This window comes from Protomyctophum bolini (assembly GCF_963924005.1).
Source record: "Protomyctophum bolini genome assembly, chromosome: 12".
NCBI classification, from domain to species: Eukaryota; Metazoa; Chordata; class Actinopteri; order Myctophiformes; family Myctophidae; genus Protomyctophum; species Protomyctophum bolini.
The window spans coordinates 15,500,484-15,523,488 of record NC_137873.1 but is presented as its reverse complement, the minus strand read 5'-3'; the positions used below and the strand labels follow the sequence as shown (position 1 = coordinate 15,523,488).

The 23,005-nt window shown below is 43.1% G+C and overlaps 1 protein-coding gene across 1 annotated transcript in view; it reads left to right on the top strand.

Annotated features, from left to right (window-relative positions):
• myo10 (myosin X) overlaps window positions 1-23,005 on the top strand; it is a 158,221-nt gene that overhangs the window by 69,710 nt on the left and 65,506 nt on the right. Inside the window, exon 4 of the mRNA XM_080777446.1 lies at window positions 17,233-17,420. Coding sequence (XP_080633572.1) covers window positions 17,233-17,420 — 188 coding nt within the window. The remainder of the gene's footprint in view (window positions 1-17,232; window positions 17,421-23,005) is intronic.

Here is a 23,005-nt window from a genome sequence, read left to right as displayed (position 1 = left end):
GCATGCTGGTAGTAAATGTTCTGCATGTTTCATAAACAGTGGTGCATGGACAAAAGTTCTCAATTCTTTTTTTCTTAGGTAAAAGTATCAATACTGCAGTATAAAAAGTATTGGCATCAAAATGTAGTTAATGTACCAAAAGTAGAAAGTACGAGTTCAATGTGCAGAATGTCTGATGTAAAGTTTTCAAATGTATAAAAAATATGTTGAAAATAGCAGTACAATCTCACAATATGTTGCATCGCGACACATTGTGAACTATTTTCAAATGGCTAAAATGTATAGGGCTGAAGTGGTTACTGTATGTTTTGTCATAATAATACAAATAATTGTGGCGGAGTAAAAGTACAATATTTGCCATGTAGTAGTGGAGTAGAAGTAAAAGTATTGAAAATTGGAAATACTCAAGTAAAATGCAAAATACCTCAAAATTGTACAGTAATTATTGTAAATGTGCTTAAATTAATTCACACCACTTGCAACATGCATGGCTGCCTGCGTTGCTTCTGCCAAGACACGTTATCACCTGCCAACACTCCATGAAGACCACCATCCAAAACACAACTAGACCCTTTAGGTACTTATGTATATTTTGATGCCAATAATTTTGGTGAATTTCAAAGGTGAATTTTAAATACATGACTTTTTTAACTTGTAACAGTAGTATTTCTACATTGTGGTATTGATACTTTTACTTCTTCCATCACTGCTCTCACCGGGTTCTGAGATCTATTGCTCTTGGCTGACAAACAAGGACCCGATTCACAGGCGTCCAGGTTACATGCCTGATTTAAGAGAGATTCTTTTTGGTGGAAATAAACCCACAATGTGAAGGAAATGAAAATCAAAGCATTAAAGCTTTTATTTTTATTTTATTTGTTTTACTTTATTACTTTTACCTGTAACTATCTAGACCTAGAGCCTTGCACTGTACTACACTGTAGTCATGGACCCCCCCCCCCCCCTCCGGGTTGTAAACTTAACAAAACAAATGTCTTCAAGTCCGCTGCAGTTCTCATTAATAAATGGTAAATGGTTCATTCACACACATATTTACACACCAATGGTGGAGGAAACCATGCAAGGTACCAAATTACAAAAAAAATCGGGAGCACTTAGGGGTTCAGAGTCTTGCTCAAGGACACTTCGACAATAACTCTGGGGGGAGCCTCGAAATGGCCCATCCGGCTGCTCTACCAGCCACTCTACCCCTGAGCCACTGCCGCCCCTGTGGCCTAGAGGTGGCGCTATTATTTTGGCTGCAGAAAAACTAACATGGGATTGATTACAATGTTGGCAACAGGAGATCAAAGGGCGAATTAAATCTAGCAGTCAATGAGTTAAAATAGCCTCTAAGAGTTGCTTGCTTCTAAACACAACCCATAAGCTACATTTGTGTCCTCAAGCCAAGACTTAACTTACGTTTGGAAGACTATAGGCTCAAATGTGCCTGTAAATGATGAGTTATTGATGTTTTATTCCATACATATTACCACATACATCATTCCTGCATGTGCCACTGTGTTTGTTCACACTCAGTGACCAGTGTTGCCAGATTTTCTAAACAAGTAGAAGGGTCAACTAAAACAAGCCCAAAATAAGCAACTATAGGTCTCTCTCTCTCTCTCGCGCGCGCGCGCGCACAAGAGCACACACAGAGCGAAATGACTTTTATACAGCATCAAAATCAGTTGAACCACTTTAACCCTATTTACAACAGCTATTTGAAAATAGCTTGTAGATCTGCTATTAAAAAAGGAAAAGTTGTAATAAACATTAGGAGGCAATCCTAAATTAGCAACCCACAACTACCACTATTTACAAGCGGCTTTACTGGAAAACAAGCCCAAAGTCCCAGACTTGCATGGCAACAGTGTCCCAGACCTGTAACACCAGTGACGGATAAACATATGACAATGTGTTCATCTAACTGCATTTTACATGCAGAGACTTACTGTAATCACATTTCAAGAAAGTGTGCTGAAAATAGAACGACTTTTGGGAAATTGTAATCCTGAGTAAATTGGATAATGTGGATGAATGCACGTTTGTCCACATTTCAACTTGCCGAGATTTGGACAGATTGTCGCCTTCCACCAGTGAAAGTACTCGCATTTATTTGTAAATGTATGGTATTCAAGAATTTACTTTAGTAAAAGTACAAAAGTATTGGCATCAAAATATACTATATAGAAATCTTCCATTTCATATTTTTTTAATTTGAAAATAGCTCATGTGAGCCGTTGTGGTCTTGTAGATCAGCTATTTCCAGTCAGACGAAGTCGATATAGTGCTGAAGTGGTTAATGTAATAATAATACTGTATTTAAAATCTACAAAGTAACTTGTTGTTCAATAATTTGTTCAATAATTGTAGTAAAAAGTACCATTTGCCTCTGAGATGTAGACTGGTGAAGTAGAAGTAAAAGTATTGAAAATTGTAAATACTCCTAAAAAAAGAAGAACAAAAAAAGCCAGCCATACTATACTTCAATGAATGAAGAGTGCAGCTGAAACTAAATGACCAGAGCCAGTCAATTCATTACTGAGTGAGTATGACACATTGTGAGCTTGTAGATTGGCTATAGTTGCACAATTTTTATATAAGAAAGACTATTATTATTTTTTTATTTTCTTACGATGACATACCCCCAACTAAGCATGCCATGTTTAAAGTGGATGAAATCAAGTTGTGAATATGTGCTGTGTGTGTGTGTGTGTGTGTGTGTGTGTGTGTGTGTGTGTGTGTGTGTGTGTGTGTGTGTGTGTGTGTGTGTGTGTGTGTGTGTGTGTGTGTGTGTGTGTGTGTGTGTGTGTGTGTGTGTGTGTGCGTGTGTGTGCGTGCGTGTGTGTGTGCGCGTGTGCGTCCGGGCGTGCATAGCCTCCAGGTTAACTGACATGGCTTCGAGCCGTTTGATTCTAACCAGCTGTGCTGTAGAGTGGAGCTGTCAATCATCTCCTCTGTCCAATGGAAGCTCCCCCATTGTGCACACACACACACACACACACACACACACACGCGCACGCTCACACTCACTCTCGCCTTTCTTCATCTTACCTCTCGTTTTTGCTGAGCTTTGAGGGTGCGTTGGGTTATGTTATTGTGTGTGTGTGTGTGTGTGTGTGTGCCTACTCCATCCATGTCTCAAACTGTATGACATAATTTAATGACAGGAAATTCCTTCATTTGTTCAATTAGTCTCTGTTTCCTGGCGATAGCCCATTGGTCAGGTAGCTATGATGCATGCATAAATTAACATTCCTCCCTTTTGACACACACACACGCACACACACACACAGTCGAGTCAACAGGCACGTGCGCCGCGCGCGCACAAGTGCCTGCACGCGCACACACATTACAATGTGGTTTATGGGGTGTCTTTTCAGTAACACTCATTTAAAGTTATGTAATGACCAGTGGCAACAAGCTGTGATCTGGATCCTTCCTCAGCGCGATAATTACATTAAATGATGAGTCATAATTAGATTAATTATCACGTTGAGGAATTGGCTCCAAGTTGAAACATTCATTGCCCCCGCTCTGCTGTTGCTGGCCGCTGGGTCAATGAATACAAGGGCATACATGGTTCTTAAAGTGGGGTCCTGGGACCCCCACGGGTCCTTGGGGGGTGGGGGGGTTCCAGGGGGTCCAAGGGCATCACAATATATAGAAACTAGGAACTAGTACCGAAAACTCACGTTTTCCTTTTTTTTCTCTGAAGGGATGTTTCATAACCTTATCTTATCTCACTGGGTCTTCTTCCTGATTAAACTAGTTGGATCAACAGGAAGTTGACGTCTCCTTACCCTGTTTGTTTATGTGTTAAAAAAGAGTGACTTTGAGACTATGTTTTGCTGTACATGCGCATGCACGCACGCACGCACGCACGCGCGCACACACACACACACACACACACACACACACACTATTCCACTGTGCAATGGACACTGCAGCATGTTAACCTCAGATGGATGTGTTCATGTAGGTGCGTGGGTGCACGTGAGAGGCTGTCCGTGCGTGTGCTTGTGTGTGTGTGCATGGTGCACATGCGAGCGTGCGTGTGCACGTGCCCTCACATTCCTCTTGGTCTCCTGACCTAAATGTGGACACATGGAGCTCGTTAGTGACGACCGCTGGAATGTGCCCACCTGGGTGCATGTTTATTAGAATATGAATATTAATGATAATAACGGGATTACAGCGTTTCCTGACTCGTAACTCCATATTTCAGTTAATGTTTGTTTTGGGTTTTTTTTTTATTATACACACAAATAGCAAAAACAATTATGTTATGTTTGCTGTTTTTTTTTTATTGTAGTGTAAATGTTTGTGTGCCTGTGGGTTTTATACACATTGATTATTGAACCAATGAAAAGTATTAACACAAGCTTGTGACTAAATGATTATCCATTGGAGAACAGTTTAATCTTTTCCTGAAAAGTTACAATTTTGGACATACACCCGACAGTGATGCAGTAATAATCATATAATTTACAATTTAGGCATTTAGCAGACGCTCTTAATCCAGAGCGACTTGCATTAAGCAAGAACAAAAAAGCATGGGGAATACATCACATAAAAACATTTATCATGAAACATGCGTAAGCTAAGAAAGTAACAGTGGAATATCTATAATGAGACTATACATATAAGCTATACATCTATACTACTATGATATACATTATGTACTATGACGTGCTATGACTACATACAATGCACTTATGCTGTTTACATAACATGCTATAAGTCTGTATCAAATGCTATCTAAGTCTACAGAATTGCTATCTAAGGGGGTGGGGTAAGTGCTATGGGCCATGATGGAGTCTGAAAAGGTGGGTTTTCAAACTACGGCGGAAGATTGGGAGTGATGCTGCAGTTCTGACTGCAATGGGAAGTGCATTCCACAGTTTTGGAGCCAGAAGGGAGAAGAGTTTGGGACGTGTGGAGCGTTGTCCCGGCGTTTTTAGTGAGGGTACTTCCAGCTTCCCTGCGTTGGCTGATCTGAGTGAGCGGGAGGGTTTGTAGGGTTCGATCATACTTGCAAGATATGGGGGAGCCATACCTTTGGTTGCTTTGAATGCCAGCATCAGAGTTTTGTATTCTGTGCGGGCAGCGACCGGGAGCCTGTGGAGGGAGCGAAGCAGGGGGGAGACATGTGAGAATTTTGGCTGGTTGAAGACCAAGCGAGCTGCGAGAGCTGAACGAGAGCTGACTGTCCAGGACAACACCAAGATTCCTGGCTGTTGGGACAGACGTTACCAGGGCGTTGTCTACGGAAATAGTTAGTTCCCGCATAGGGCAGGACTTAGCTGGGAAGAAGAGAAGCTCAGTCTTGTCTGGGTTCAGTTTGAGGTGGTTGGAGGACATCCACTGTGAGATGTCAGCCAGGCATGCTGTGATACGCTCTTCCACCTGAGTGGCAGAGGGGGGGAAGGATAGAAACAGTTGTGTGTCATCGGCGTAGCAGTGATAGGATATATTGTGAGCAGAGATGATAGTGCCAAGGGATTTAGTGTACAGTGAGAAAAGGAGGGGACCAAGTACAGATCCCTGTGGGACCCCAGTTTGGAGGGTTCGGGGGGATGATAACAGACCTTTCCAGGAAACCTGGTAGGTCCGGTCGGTGAGGTAGGAAGAGAACCACCTTAGTTGAGTTACTATACACACCATGATGGTCATTCATAAAAGGATACGTCTAGGCTACATTTAACTGTTGCTGTCGGCTGTCAGAAACCTCTTATCACCATATTCTAACTTTTTGTGTTTTTGTGTGTTTTTTTTTTGTAAATTAACGCCCAACTTGCCCAACTACAGTGTCACACAAGATCATCTAAAGTATAGCAGATCCACAAGCTCTAAACGCGATGGGAAGCGAAGCATTTTGAGCTTGTAGATCTGCTACTTTTGATGATTTAGAATTTAAATCCTGAAAGGTAAACAGATTTGGACATACCAGTATAAGGTTTCCACCTGACAAAGACACTATAAAGATCATCTTCACTGACAATAATATTAAAACAAACATTAATAAACGTCAAGTTGTTTTCATAAGTCAGTGGGGGCCAGGGACCCCCAGTGGTGGTTGAGAGGGTTGCAGGGTGGTCCACAGCAATATGAGTCAATCTAGTGTCAACATACAGAACGACTCTTTAACTCTATATACACCCTAGCTTTTTTTTAAATAGGTGATCTACAAGCTCACAACGTGACAGGAGGTTCAGTTTACTCATTGTGTATTTAATTATATTGTCAGAGAGTGAGATATAGAGAGAGATAGAGAGAGGGGTACGCACGCATGCGCATGCACGCACACAAACACAGAGAGACGGAGAGTGATAGACTAACAGAGAGGGTGAGAGATGGACGGACGGACACTGAGAGAGAGATAAAAATAAATAAATGATTGGTTGTATTCACGACGTGCAGTTAATTTCCTGTCAGTATAAGTGTGTGTGTGTGTGTGTGTGTGTGTGTGTGTGTGTGTGTGTGTGTGTGTGTGTGTGTGTGTGTGTGTGTGAACATTGAACTGAATAATGTCAAACTAAAGATGAATAATGTTTACATGTCTGGCGTGTCTGCTCTGTGTTAATGGCATCCATATAGGGAACATGGGAACGGAATGTGACACGCTTGACATTGTGGCTGATGGGGTGGAAACGTATTATTATTGATACTTTTTTTTTTAATTATCTTTCGTGCAGTTTTCCTCGTTTCCATTCAGGAAAGGGAAGAGAAAAATAAAGAAAACAGGTCTGATATTCCAAATATCCCTGAAGATATGTAAATAATCTGAAGGAGACGTGATGATAGGAACCGACGTGTTGCCTTGTCACGACTCACCAGCTGCACAAAGTGGCTGGATGTTTCCCAACGCTCCAGTGACGCAGTGGCGTTTCCATCACTGTCAGTCGTGTGTTTCTGTTTCACCATATCCACTCGCCTTCTCTCACCAAAATGCGTCAACAACTCATTCGTATAATTGTCAGCCAGTCAATGAACGTGCAGATCCCAAAATGATTGGCAAAATACTAAGATTGTAATGATAATATATCGTTTAATATAAAAATCAAGTTTAATCAAGTATAAAAAATGTTATACTGTGATGTAAAACAGAAATGACAGTATTTAACCAGAGAGACTTATACAATAACCAAGGTAATCACATACATCAAATGCATAGAGACATGTACTTGAGTCTAAACGACATAGGATCCTATCAAAATAATGACCCATGTATATTGGAAGATATTGAATACCAGGTAACTCCTGGCATCTGTCTAGATAGTGGCTCAGGGGTAGAGTGGCCGGATACCAGTTCCAACACAGGCAGAATGTCTCAGTGCCACATGACGCCTTTGAAAAAAAGGAAAAGAAAATCCTCTAATCTGGTGTGCAGGTGATGATATGCACATTACATGCACAATAAAATTACATTTTCTTTATTTTATTTATAATGGGCTTCGGTGGCAACGAGGGTCAAAACTGGTGTCCACCAGGTGGCACTGAATGAGATTTATTAATTAATGTCGAAGTATCCTTGAGCAAGAAACTGAACCCCAAATTGCTCCTGATGTGCTGGTTGGTGCCTTGCATGGTTTCCGCCGCCATCTGTGTTATGTGTGTGTGTGAATGTAATGCACAATCTATGTGCCTAAGTGCCTTGGATAAAGGCGCTATATAAATTACCAATTTACCATTTAAATAACCTCTAAAATACTTTTTAACCTTGTACTTAACTTAAATAACTTAAAGTTGCCAAGCCGGGATACAATGGATGAAACATGCATCAAACTGCTTAAGACAGGATGATTTCCTAGTGGGCCTTGATCCAGAAAAAACCTCAACACGCTTGGTCATTGTTTTGGGTTTGGTGTAGCTTGTTTGTTTTGAAGTTGAACGCGGCATGATGTTTTCACCCAAAGAGGTTGATGTTCCTGTAACCTCACAGGAGGGACTCGGTGGCTCGCCCTAACCCTATTTCACAGACACACGTTGATTGTATCAGCGCGCATTAGAGCTCCAAGTGACTACTGGCCCCGGGCCAAGATAACATGCATTAGAGAGAGAGAGAGAGAGAGAGAGAGAGAGAGAGAGAGATTCTTGCATTCATCTGTAGCCCATTTCCTGTCAATGTAATCATGTGACTGGTCCGTGTGTCCGTCTGTGTGGTTGAAGATTGAACTGAATGATAAATACTCTTGAGAGAGAGAGAGAGAGAGAGAGACATTACAGTCTGCTAATCTCTCTATCTCTCCATCTTCATGGGCATGAGGCCCGTCTCTCTTCCTTGAGTCATACAGTATACTTCCACTTCCAACCTGTTTTGGGGCAGGCACATTGTGTGGGTTGAAAAAAAGTTAAATTGACTCTCACAACTTTCAGCAAAATGTTCCTATACAATTGCAACATATTTTGACAGATTTGCTGCGTGATACATTTGAACAGTGAAAACCCTTGTGAAAAGCCACGGGACCCCAGATGTGATCCGGATGTAAACAGAAAATAAACTGTATACCGGTATAATATTTGTATGCTATTCTCTGTACGATGACGTCGTACAGTAACGGTATACATAGATGTAGACAACGCCCTGGTAACGTCTGTCCCAACAGCCAGGAACCGTGGTGTTGTCCTGGACAGTCAGCTCTACTTCATAACACACATCACAGCTGTCACCCGATCCTGTAGGTTTACACTCTATAACATACGACGAATTAGACCGTTCCTCACCCAGGAGTCCACAAGTCCGAAACTCTTCACCCTTCTGGCTCCAAAACTATGGAATGCACTTCCCATTACAATCAGAACTGCAGCCTCACTCCCAATCTTCCGCCGTAGTCTGAAAACCCACCTTTTCAGACTCCACCATGGCCCGTAGCACTTACCCTACCCCCTTAGATAGCACTTTTTGTAGAATTAGATAGTATTTGATACAGACTCATAGCATGTTATGTAGACACCACTAGAATTGCATTGTATGTAGTCATATAGCACTTCATAGTACATATGTATAGCATACCGGTAGTACAGTATATAGGCTATGTATAGTTTATATGTATAGTTTCATATAGATATTCCACTGTTACGTTCTTAGCTTATGCATGTTTCATAACAATTTGTTATGTATTGCCATGCTTTTTGTTCTTGCTTAATGTAAATCTGGATTAATAGCGTCTGCTAAATTTCTAAATTGTAAATTGTATGGTGTCAGGCAGAAGAAACCTTGTATCTCCATATCCAGCCAATGGGGAAGGAGGGATTCTGACGTGAGATACTTTTGCTTTACTTGAGTATTTCCATTTCAATACTTCTACTCCACTAGTACACCTCAGGGGCAAATATTGTACATTTTACTCCACTACAATTATTTGAAAAGTTACTTTGTAGAATTTGATTATTATTACAAAACATACATTAAGCAATTAAGCGCTGTTTAATATTGTGTCTAGTATTAGCAGATCTAGAAGCTCATGTCGCAATGTGATCCGTGGTGAAGCTTTTAGAACTGCTATTTTCAAGAGTTTGACACATTTTGAAAACTTTGGAAAAACGTTATCCTTTTGACTTGTAGCAGAGTATTTCTCCTTTGTGGCATTGATACATTTACTTAAGTAACAGTAAGTAACTAGTGGGAGTACTTCATCCAAGCACTGGATGAAGTACTCTATAGGGGCGTGGTGCATTATGCGTGTGTGCGTGCATGTGGAGGTATAATTAGGACCACATGGGTGTAATTGCTGCATTTAGACACAGGCATCATGACTGTGCCCAAAAAACAAGGTTTTTTTCCCCCCATGAATGACGTGAACACACAGTGAAAATTTAAGACCTATGGAACGCATCTGTCACCATAGCTTTTAACCATTTTTGAGGGGCGCTAGCCCCTCCTATATATACAGGTTTAATGTTTGTTTTTAGTTCAATGTTTGTTTTAAAAACGCCATTGACAATGAAGGGAACCTCATCTTGTTCCTAACACAAACATTAAATGCCATTAAAAATAAAGATAATTTAATGTTTGTTTTGTCACCGCTTATTTTACATCACCATTACATCACCTAATCAACTTGAGTTAGAAGACTTTAATATATTAGCGCCCCTCACTTCACACAGGTGTGATTTTTTAAACGTTAGCGATTGAAAAGTATCAGATCTACAAGCTCATAGCTTGTAGATCTGACATTTATGAAAAATCGTGAACATTTGTGCAAATCTATATATATATATAAATATATATATATATAATATTTATAAAGCGTATTGTAGCCCAAATCAATATGTAAATTAAGGGAAGTCCTAAAGCAACTGAAGGATGAATTTGATCTAAGAGATAGAGGAAGATTATTCCAATTAAATGGGTCTGTATAACAGAAAGATTAGATATGATGGATATGATGAAGTAGACTTTGTAGAAGGCCTCAGGTCTCAATGTGTTCAAATGGAAACCCTCATGGATGCTTGCGCGTCGGTTCGCTCTGTGGAGTCTGTGAACAGTGACGGAGGTTGTTATTCATAGACAGCATTGGAATAAGTACATTAGTAGTACCGCAATGTAGAAATACTAATACGTATTGTATTAAAAATGTAGGCTACTACAGTATAGCATAGGGCTTTGTAATACTATTCCAAATCTGGAGGTCCACATATGGAAATACTCGAGTCAAGTAAAAGTATCTGAAAACTGTACTTGAATACAGTACTTGAGAAAATGTACTTAGTTACCATTTTTACACCACTGCAGTCACATGAGGAGCAGGCTGACACATGACCGGAACAGGACAGCGCACGCACGCACGAACGCAGGCACATACGCACGCACACTCAGACACACACACACACACACACACACACACACACACACACACACACAGATTAGTGTTTGTGTAAACTGTTTACTCTGCTTGTGGAACCAACCCATTACTGCTTTAATGTGTTTAAAGTGTAAACCTCCCCAGAGAGAAGCAGCTACCCGTGACATCCACCCGAGTCACCACTTAACTCCACTTAACCCCCTAGCACCCACCTCTTCACACTCCACCTAGCACCCACCTCTTCACACTCCACCTAGCACCCACCTCTTCACACTCCACCTAGCACCCACCTCTTCACACTCCACCTAGCACCCACCTCTTCACACTCCACCTAGCACCCACCTCTTCACATTCCACCTAGCACCCACCTATTCACACACCACCTAGCACCCACCTATAGCACTCACCTCTCCACACTCCACCTAGCACTCACCTCTTCACACTCACCCTAGCACTCACCTTTTCACAGTTCACACTCCCCTAGCATTCACCTCTTCACAGTTCACACTCCCCCTAGCACTCACCTCTTCACACCCCCCCTAGCACTCACCTCTTCACACTCCCCCTAGCACTCACCACTTCACACTCCCCCTAGCACTCACCACTTCACACTCCCCCTAGCACTCACCACTTCACACTCCCGGCCGGCTAGCACTCACCACTTCACACTCCCCCTAGCACTCACCACTTCACACTCCCCCTAGCACTCACCTCTTCACACTCCCCCTTACACTCACCTCTTCACAATCCCCCTTACACTCACCTCTTCACACTCCCCCTTACACTCACCTCTTCACAATCCCCCTTACACTCACCTCTTCACAATCCCCCTAGCACTCACCTCTTCACAATCCCCCTAGCACTCACCTCTACACACTCCCCCTAGCACTCACCTCTTCACACTCCCCCTTACACTCACCTCTTCACACTCCCCCTTACACTCACCTCTTCACAGTTCACACTCCCCCTAGCACTCACCACTTCCCCCTAGCACTCACCTCTTCACACTCCCCATAGCACTCACCACTTCACACTCCCCCTTACACTCACCTCTTCACAATCCCCCTTACACTCACCTCTTCACAATCCCCCTAGCACTCACCTCTACACACTCCCCCTAGCACTCACCTCTTCACACTCCCCCTTACACTCACCTCTTCACACTCCCCCTTACACTCACCTCTTCACAGTTCACACTCCCCCTAGCACTCACCACTTCCCCCTAGCACTCATCTCTTCACACTCCCCATAGCACTCACCACTTCACACTCCCCCTTACACTCACCTCTTCACAATCCCACTAGCGTTCAACTCTTCACTGTTGAAGTGCATGTGTCAGGTGTGTGCGTCACTGCGTGTGCATCCTGCTTTGCCAAGGGCAGTGTGTGTGTCACTGTCTGTCGAGCCAATATTTGTCTTTAAACACTGTCAAAAACAGCAGATCTACCAGAGCCTAGAGAGGTAGTTGTGCCACCTATGTTCACTTCATTGGGCCAGTCCAACAGCCGCTCTTCTACACAGACTTCTATTGGCGAATAATGACAAAAGCAGACAGACACGTATCGCGTCATCAGTGCCCATGCCCGAGGCGGGGGTGGCGAAAGGGCCTTTCTGTGTGGAGTTTGCATGTTCTCCCCCTGTCCCCTAGGGTTGGTACCCTCACAAAAAACATGCCGTAATCGTGGTCTCTAAACTACCTCCCCCTGGCCAGCCGGGGCGCCTGATGGAGGGGAAAGGAACTGGTCGGAATAACGTGTTCCTTCCGGCTGGGGAAACCCTCCCCTGTCAGGTGAAAAGAAGCAGCTTGGACCCCTCATGCATAGAAGGAAGCATGAGGTCAGTCCGTTGCTCCCCCAGGTTGGCAGAGGAAGTGTAGCTCCCAGGATTACATGATGATGATTGATGATTGATTCTTTATTTAAGTGTCATGCTTCCGAAGAAGCCCAGCCCATATGGACTTATAGGACACTTTTTACAGTTTACATAAACAATTACAATAAACCGACATGACGGGTTGCAAACAATGATCAAGTGAATACCAAACTGACACTCCAGATCCTTACGAGGCAGATTACATAATATACAACATAAAATAAAATACCATAAAATAAAATACACCATTACATTAGACACTGGGGAAAAAAAGCAGACAGAATGCATTGGAGTCTACGCACTTTATAGTGACAAACCAGTTACACAAACTGCATGACCGGCACTGGTTTCTGCCCCTTCGTTGGCGGAACTCTCCTTTCAATGGCTCTACAATCTTGTAGATCTGCTTTTTTTCTTTTTTTTCTAACCTGCACTCTGCTACTTTCTTGTTGCACACTAGTAGGCCTACTAGTGTGCCTACTAGTGTGTGTGTGTGTGTGTGTGTGTGTGTGTGTGTGTGTGTGTGTGTGTGTGTGTGTGTGTGAGACAGGTGTGTGTGCTGCATTGTGTGTGTCTGTGTGCATGTCTGTGTGCGTGCCTGCGTGCGCTCGCGCGCAGGGCAGTGGGTCACAGTGTCAGTTGAGCCAATATTTGTCATGTAAACTTTGTCACCTCAACTGCCATTCAAATTGATTTACATTTGAATGACACAATGTAGGTCATCACATGTAAGACAGACAGACAGACAGACAGACAGACAGACAGACAGACAGGAAAATGAATGGAACATTAATATATACAACACTTGATACACGCATCAAGTGTTTGTGTCAAATAGACTCATGCAGTCCTCAAATAATAAATGTCCCTGTCGCTCAAACGCACGCACCTGTGTGTCGTTGGAACTTTGTATACATATTCCAATCGACCATGAGTGATCATAGGACAAAAGTATAATCTTATTACTACATCAGGAGGTAATGACTAGGTAGGCCAGCCAGCTGCACGCACGCACGCACGCACGCACGCACGCACAATAGGCATTCAGGCTATAACCTGGTCACTCAGTGTGTCAACAGCCTGCAGTAAATACATGTCAGGTGTGTGTGTGTGTGTGTGCGTGTGTGTGTGTGTGTGTGTTTACATAAACCTAACGTCTGTTTACACAGGAAGCGGTGGCGTCATGCTCTGTTTCAGCTCTGCTCTCACACTGCACGGCAGCTCTCAAAACACAGCTACAAATACTTAACATACGATAATAAATAACATACAAGACAATAAAACTACTTAACACACAGTGATAAATTAAACAAGGTGGTAAAAGTACTTAACACACAGTAATAAATTCATGCAAGACAATGCAAGTAGAAACCATGCGCATAACATTTAAACTAGCAAACAAATTATTTGTCTAAATCCACTGGTAGTAATGGTGTCCGCTTTTCTGACCAGTCATTGGTCCGACATGCGGAAAACGACCGGATTAAGGTTGGAGAACATGCGTTAAGGTTGGCGAACATGCGCTGCTCCGTGCTTGCGGTTATGGTTAGGTTAGGGTTTGAGGTAGGTTGTCGTTGTCGGACCAATGACTCGTCGGAAGTAGAAATGCTCTGTTACAAATGAAAGGCCTGACCTGTGTTCAAAATGCTGTTTCTTTTCAGTTCTTAAAGGATGACTACACCTATTTTCAACGTATCTTCATACGACCCGTCCTCAATAATGCTCATTATAACATGGTACCATTTATGTCAACAACAAATGACGTTTTATGATGAGGACCAATGACGATTTGAAAATGGGTGAAGTCGTCCTTTAAGTAGTTCTGTGGGACTACATGTTTATATTTGTAACTTTAGTTGTGAGTTACTTTGTAGATAAGTATTACAAAACAGGCATTAACCACGTGAACCCTATTTCCTATGAAAATAGCTGATCTACAAGTTAAGACAGAATACGGTAGTCATAATAATATTGACCTACTTGCTCCCCTGGGGGAGAATTTGGTTTCATGACTGACATGGGTTGTTAGTCATGAAACTGACAACCATTGTGGGCAGCTGGAATCGAACCTGGGACACCTGGGGCTCTCCAGGCAGAGTCCCTACGCATTCAGCTATGGCAGTCTCCCAATGATGCTATTTTTGAGAGATTTAGATACGTTTTGGAAACTAGTGGACTGGTGAACACATGCGACATTGTGCATAATGAGCACTTACTTTTGGAAACTTAAAACATAATTTGATGCCAATACTTTTACACTTTTACTCAACTCAGATTAAGCTGCATTTGTACTTGTAGCAGAGTATTTCTACATTGTGGTATTGCTACTTTTACTTACTTCCACCACTGTCCATTGACAACCACAAGCAAACTTAACTCCTGCCAAGAGTTTGTGTTCTGGCACTGTCCATCTTCCATTTCAGCACTCTGCTTTGTTTTGCTTTGAAGTTTGAAACATGAAGCCCGTTTCTGGGGGGGGGGGGCAAGTGGTGTGTGTGTGTGTGTGTGTGTGTGTGTGTGTGTGTGGGGGGGGGGGGGATGGGAAAAACAGGCAGGAAAAGGTCAAACAAACTCAATGTTGTATTGTCTTGAGTTTCCAGCAGAGCTTTAGCTAAAAGCTGCTAAGGAGGAACGCTGTGCAGGGGTCGTTGCGCTGCAGGGGGGGTTACGTTGCAAGGCCTCGTGTCGTGTTTCTCTCTTGTCCGGTCGCCCCCCTGAAATAGAAAACGTAAGGTTTTTAATGACTTTGTGCTTTTGTTTGAGAAATCTAATTACGTGGGTGTATAGCTGTCGGCTGGTACAGTAGGTCTGAAAGAAAACGATATTTGTTTCTTGAGATATGACTTTGTTAGAGAGGATGCTCTTTAAGTGTACGGATGGAACCAATGGGAGCCTTATGGGTTCCATTTGTACTCTCTCAAAGTTACGTTAACGTTGAAGATTTTACACTGTAGATTGCAATCCCGGAGATGAGAAATCATATCAAATGACAGACCTTTAAAAAGAAGGCACACAGTGAGTAACAGCAGCTACTCCAAACAGTACAGACAATACTGCCAAAGGCCAATCTGGGAACCCATCGGCACGCAAAAGGAAAAAAACAGCACCCTCTGCTAGCGGTTTGTTTTAATAGAATGTTGATAACAGGATGTTGGCCCGTTTGGTCCGCCCTCAGGCCTCTGCGCTTCTGTTTTCATTCCACTAATCCCCGATGTACACACATTCTGAATGCCCCTGCCGACAGATTCAGTAGTGCAGCTCGGAATCTGTTCTTGAGAGAATGCAAATGCTAATAAATAGACGGGAAGGAAAAGTGACGTTTTGCACGACCTTTTGATGATTGGCCGATTGACAGCTCGTCTGCTGGAAATCTCGTCCACTGGAACACAGCTGCAGCCAGCCAGAAATCGATAGGTCACCACATTCGGCACACAACACTTGGGTGCCTTTCCTTAAAAAGCTCTGGTCTGATCAAGAACCGGACACACACTGGAGCAGGCCGTTCAGAGCTTTAGGGGAAATCACTTCATTGCCACAGGCACTGGAGGAAGTGGGGAGAATGAGGTCCGTGTTAATCTCGTGAGAAAGTGGAGATATTTTACTGAATGTCCATTTTCTCTGGAAGAATCCGTTCATCCTTCTTTCCCCTTCCCCAGTTGTACAATGCCGCCTTGTAAACACTCTTGTCCAGCCTCAGAGAACTCCAATGGAGGAACAATACACAACTGATATTTATTTGAACCAGAATCCACTGTATTTCAAAAGAGATTTACAAAAACGTTTACTGGTCTTGGATACAATATTTTACTCTAGTTTGCTGATCAGATAATGTGGCATCAACTGGTTGTCTTGAATTAACAAGACAAAGAAGGCTGAGAAGCCTGTGGCATAATGGTTTATTTAAATCATGTCTTGTTATTTATTTTGTCCTACATAATTTAAGCTTTGTTGAGGTTGTATCATGTTGCATGTTTGGTTCATTATTGATGGCATTTCTTTTGAGTGTGATGTTTTTTGTTTATCTACCGTACTTTCTCTTGCCCCGTAACTGTATCTTATGTGCTGATTCTGACTTTCCCCTGTGAAATCAATAAATCTATATATCTATTTATCCTGTCCTCTCTGGTGGCAGTACTTATCGTATATACTGTATACAAATTGTACATTTGACTCCACAACATTTCTAGGAAGGGACTCTTGAGAATACCTTGTAGATGGGCTATTTTTGAAAATTATTCTTGAAAATGTTTGTATTTTCAATTTTTAATTCATCTTTTAAGTATTTAGTCGAATTTATACTTTGTCCAACATCTGGTCTATCCTGTTGGCAGCAATTTTACTTAAATACTTGACTTATTTCAAATGCGTTGTGAGTTCGTAGATCTGGCACTGACTCTGAATGACTGAATGACTCTGAATGACTCTGTAACTCGTATTTTGAACATTGCTAGTATTTACTGACATGCTCTTGAGTCAAGAGTCACTGTCCTCTCTTCCAGACCTATGAGAGAGTATTTACTGACGTGCTCTTGACTGTCCTCTCTTCCAGACCTACATCGGGTCCATCCTGGCGGCGGTCAACCCGTACCGGAACATTCCCGACCTGTACAGCCCCGCCTCCATGGAGATGTACAGCCGCCACCACCTGGGAGAGCGGCCGCCGCACATCTACGCCGTGGCCAACGAGTGCTACCGCTCACTGTGGAGGAAGCAGCACAACCAGTGTGTCCTTATAAGGTACTGCACCTGTCTGGCTGGCTGGCTGGCTGCAGTGTTGATTTTGACAGCACACTTTTTTTTCAGTCATGGTGGGTCGCAATGGCAGATTTTACACTCTGTTGCATGCTGAAAATAGCCAATCTACAAGCTCAGCTGTAGAGCTGTGAGATTGTAGATGTGCTATTTTGCAGAGAGTGCAACCAAGCATAAAATTACTTGTCTTTCTTGGAACTCTTCTCCACTAATTCCTCCCAACAATTTTGGTTAGTTTTTAAATCGTCAATTTGATGTAATCTTAGTTATGGTAATCATGTCTGTCTGTCTGTCAAAATAAGCCACTTGTAATTATGATTAGTCAACAATGGTTTTATTTACCTTTTAAGTCTAATTTACAGGGAGTAGATTGACTAGCAGTAGGCAGACAGATAGTGGCCCCAGAGTTTGTCTCAAGCTCACAACACGTTGAACACTGCAACATTAGATTGTAGATTTATTTTAATTTTTTTACATCATCAGCGGGGAAGAATTGCTGATTGCTGTAAAGTGCGCTGCGGGGAACAGTGAAGGCTGATATCTGTCGGAAGTTTTTATTTTGTTTCTTCCTTGTTTTGTGCCAATTAAGCGCCTATGATACACACAATGGCACACACACACACGCAAACACGTCCGTGCACGTGCGTACACACACACTGCTTCCTGCAGCAGTACTTTCACATCCTCTCATTGTTGTTCGTCTTTTCCTTTTCCTGGGCTATTAATACAATCCAGGGCTCATATAAATATCGTTGGAATGATAATATTTGGTTCTTATTCAGCAGGAAAGCGAAAAGGAAGGGTGTCCGTTGCTTTGATGGCGTGCGTGCGTGTGTGCGTGCGTGCGTGCGTGCGTGCGTGCGTGCGTGCGTGCATGCACATATGCGCATGTGCGAGCGTTTCACATACCTACAATTAGCCTTACAGGCTGCTGAAGCCCCATAGCCTTATGGGTAATGAGAGCCACATGTTCTCTGCAGGCCGTTTGTGAAGCCTGAAATGATTGATTATCATCTCTAATTATCATCACTCCATTTCACACTTAGAGCCTTGTGTCAGAAGGAACTTTGTATCTCCACATTTCAACTTCTTTTCATATATTTAATGCCAACGTCATCATGCAAACTCACAACGCGCCATGTTGTGAGCTTGCAAATCGGCTATTTCTCCCCTTGGTAAAAAGAATCATAACAATATTAATCAACCAACATTATTGTCACAATACTTTTGCAGGTACAGTAAAAGTGAGGTTGAAACTCTTGTTTATGTTTATGAAGGCTTCCATGTTTGCAGCTCAAGGAGCAAAAAGAAAATAATTGGAAGCAAAGAATGGAAAACAAACGGGCACATGCAGCGTGTTAAAATCATTAGGTTATATCTAGTGCCATTGCCGTAGATGTACGGCCAATTGGTCTTTTATAGTGCTTATGATCGACAAAGTCGTAATGCTACTTACATTAGCATTGGGTTGCTAGTGTGATGTTGTCAACAGCAATGGAGCGCGCCATATTGAACTGCACACGCACCCATTGTATCTGTTCCTTTCGATCGCCTTTATCTCCAATTCCTTGTCCCAGATGGCATTTCTGGTCAAAACTAGGTTTATTCGACGTGCGTGTGTGTGTGTGTGCATGTGCGTGTGCGTGTGTGCTCACACCCACGTGTGCGGTGGCCATCACAATGGGTTCATTCTGGTGAGAGGAAGTGTAGCAGTGAGTGAGGGTGGCATATGTTGGCACCGCGGTGCTTTGACCTTTGACCTGTCTCCTGGTGGAGAATGAAGTGTTGTGTTGTGTGTGGAAACACAGTGACAGAACACACCAGTGTGTGTGTGTGTGTGTGTGTGTGTGTGTGTGTGTGTGTGTGTGTGTGTCTGTGTGTGTGCATGTGCGTGTGTGTGCGTCCGCGCAACACAGTGACAGAACACACCAGTGGTTCTCAGCCTTTTTCATTCTAAGGACCCCCCAGTTTGATATGCGTTAGACCACAGACCCCCAGTTCATCCACTTTTTATTAACCCTGGCACCCCGATCTACACTGTCAAATGTTCAGTGTTAATTTAACTGTGAGAGTGTACTCTCACACCAGGCACGCAAACATAAGCACACGGACGCTATATTTTCCACGTTAATAAACGCAGCCGTTCTCACTAGCGCGTGCGCGTGTGTGTGTGTGTGTGTGTGTGTGTGTGTGTGTGTGTGTGTGTGTGTGTGTGTGTGCGTGTGTGACTGAGAGAGTTGTAAATGTGTTGATTTGCACTTTGAAGAGAATCAGGAAAGCTTTCTTCTACTGTAATCTACTGTAAAACTCACGGTCAGTCACACACACACACACACACACACACACACACACACACACACACACACACACACACTCGTATCTCTCTCTCTGTGTGTGACATGGTGACACAAAGGAACACAGGAAACCAGTCTCTTGTCTTGTGTTGTGGCTCAGCTCTCCTGCTGCTCTCAGTGGTTTGTCCCTGACCTGTTGACCTTTGACCTCTAGGCAACAGAGGGGTCAAACGCAACACTCCTCCAGTGGAGTTAATTACCCCTGGGGGGTCAACGACACCCCGAAAACCAGCCCGGAGATGCATCTGGTTCGATTTAGTGTGTGTGTGTGTGTGTGTGTGTGTGTGTGTGTGTGTGTGTGTGTGTGTGTGTGTGTGTGTGTGTGTGTGTGTGTGTGTGTGTGTGTGTGTGTGTGTGTGTGTGTGTGTGTGTGTGTGTGTGTGTGTGTGTGTGTGTGTGTGTGTGTGTGTGTGTGTGTGTGTGTGTGTGTGTGTGTGTGTGTGTGTGTGTGTGTGTGTGCGCGTGTGTGTGTGCATGCCTGCTTTGCTTTTAACCTCTTAAACTATCAGTCTTAAACTGGGCCGTGGGGATATTACAAGTGGGCCACCAAATAATAGTCTCTCCTATTTTAAATGGGATGTAACATGAAATGTAACTTTATCACATACTGTACTGAAGTGATACAAGGAGAGGTGAGTGAGGTGGAGTCTGAGAAGGTGAGTTCTAGGGGGTAAAGGCTCATACATAGTCTGGATTTTCGGTGATGGGGTGACCACCGAACTACAACATGACGTCACAAGCCGCGGTGAAGAGCAAGCCACCCTTCTCTCTGTTTTTACTGGTGGTCACCTCACCACCGAAAATCCAGACTATGAATAGGCCTTAAGGTGGAGTCTGAGAAGGTGATTGCTAGGGGGTTTGGTGGAGAAGGAGAGTGCTAGCTGGTAAAAGGAGGAGACGGTGAGTGCTAGGGGGTAACACTAGACGCAGCTGCAGGACATGATGACACATCAATGTGTTTCATTCATAAACTATAGCCCTAAACAGTGGAAATCTACTCTTAACGTTCATGTGTGTGCCGTCTGGGACTGGACCTCTCTCTCTCTCTCTCAGCACGCACTGTTCCTTTGGGCATAGAGGCTCAGCGCACTGAGCAGACAGACAAAGTCCCTACTCCCCACACAGTGACAGCACTCCATGTTTACGCACAGACAGACAGACAGAATATTCCGTAGGCTACACTGCAGTTTTTTTTATGTGTTTCCTTAAGCAATTGATTAATGTACTCGTCCTCATTTCGACCAGGGCTTCGGTCTCCTCATTCGACCACGTCTATCCACGGTAACGGCCTAACGGGACATCTTTGCGCTGCGTAAAATATGCCTTCTCCGTCTCCAACTGTATTTAGCTCCTCACCCGCCACATTGTTTGCTTCATTTCCTTTATTTGCTGCGGATTGCATTCACACCTGCACCGAATCATAATCAAGTGTGATTAGAAGCGAAGCGAAACCCCCGTTTTTGGTCGGAGTACAATGCGGTTCTTTGATGCGAATTAGGATTCGAATGTTGCTTCACACCTGCCAAACGAAGCGAACTTTCCAAAAATGTGCAGCAGGATTCGTTTTAATCTCAGTAAAGCTTTTTGGTGTGAAGGTCACCATAATTAAGGTGCAAAAGCAGGGGAGGGAGAATACTCTATGTCCCCACTTTGAGAACCAATGTTGTGCAGTGCAAACCGACATGATCCAGTGAGGTGAGACAGGTCAGATGAAGTGAGACAGGTCCAGTGAGGTGAGACGGGTCCCGGTGAAGTGACTCCTCGTCAGTTCATTAGTTTTACTGTAAAGAGACAGCAGTGAGTTTACACTGTATTCAGTGCTGTTCTCTGTCAACTGTCACACATGCACACACACACACACACACACACACACACACACACACACACACCTCAGAGGTTATGACAGGGTGTATTGCATTACTTCCCTGCTTGACCTCTTTAATGTAAATATTTCTCTTGGCGAACATTCCAGAAATGTATGTCTGTCTGTCTGTCTGTCTGTCTGTCTGTCTGTCTGTCTGTCTGTCTGTCTGTCTGTCCGTCCGTCCGTCCGTCTGTCTGTCTGTCTGTCTGTCTGTCTGTCTGTCTGTCTGTCTGTCTGTCTGTCTGTCTGTCTGAGTTTCATAGAGCATAATAATAGGGCATTCAGTAATCATAAAACTATGAGCTGTCACGATTACACATTTAAGTTGATGACTAATTGTCACACTAATAATTGTGATCAACATTTTTTTTGCATTGAGAATTGGGACAATTAATTCAAAAAACTCAGTTTGCCTTTTTCGTAATCAAACATTGCACATGGAAGATATGTCAAATATACACTGAAATATACAAAGAAATCACTGACAGAAAAGGTCAAACTAGCAGAAACAGATCTGTGTGACACATTCTAAGCTTGTAGATGAGCTGTTTCTGCTTTGTTATTTATGAACATTCACGATTATCTCAAATAATTTGTGATTAGATGATTATATGCAATAATTGTGACAAGCCTAAAGGTTTCTGCCCCACATAGAATTGCATAAATATAACTCACCAAGGCTTTTACTTCACTTTAGAGCATTGTGTTTGCAGTCAGGCTAGAACTGGGCAGCTAAAATGGGAGACTTTCTTTTGAATAAAGCGAATAGATTTATTTTATGCAACAAAAGGATTGACACTGTTATTTACACACATTCACTGCAGTACAGCCTCCCTTAGAGAGGGAGAGTGTGTGTGTGTGTGTGTGTGTGTGTGTGTGTGTGTGTGTGTGTGTGTGTGCGCCTGTGCGAAAATGTCACAGCCAAGCGCTGACAAATGTCTTTAATTTGTGGCTTAGCCTTGTGAGGGGTTGCCAGGTTGATCATTAACCTGAACGCTGTGGCTCTGGGTTTCCAGGTTCATGTTAAATGTCAGCGTGTGTGTGTGTGTGTGCGTGCATGTGTGCACGGGTGGGTGGGCCAAATGTCCCACCCAGTAGAATTTGAGACAAAGACATTATGAGGACTCTTTTCCTGAAGATGAATGGTTGTTTTATGGTAATACAAAAAAAATATTTGTATGTAGCTCGCATTGTGAGCTTGTAGATCTGCTATTTTCAGCATGCAACCATGAATTCATCGCTAAAAAAGGGATGCCAGGGTGCGATGTTTCAGTTCCAAGATGACTATGTTTCAGTTCCAAGATGACTATAGCAAACGCGGCTGATATTCGGGACGGGGCTCGCTTTATCAC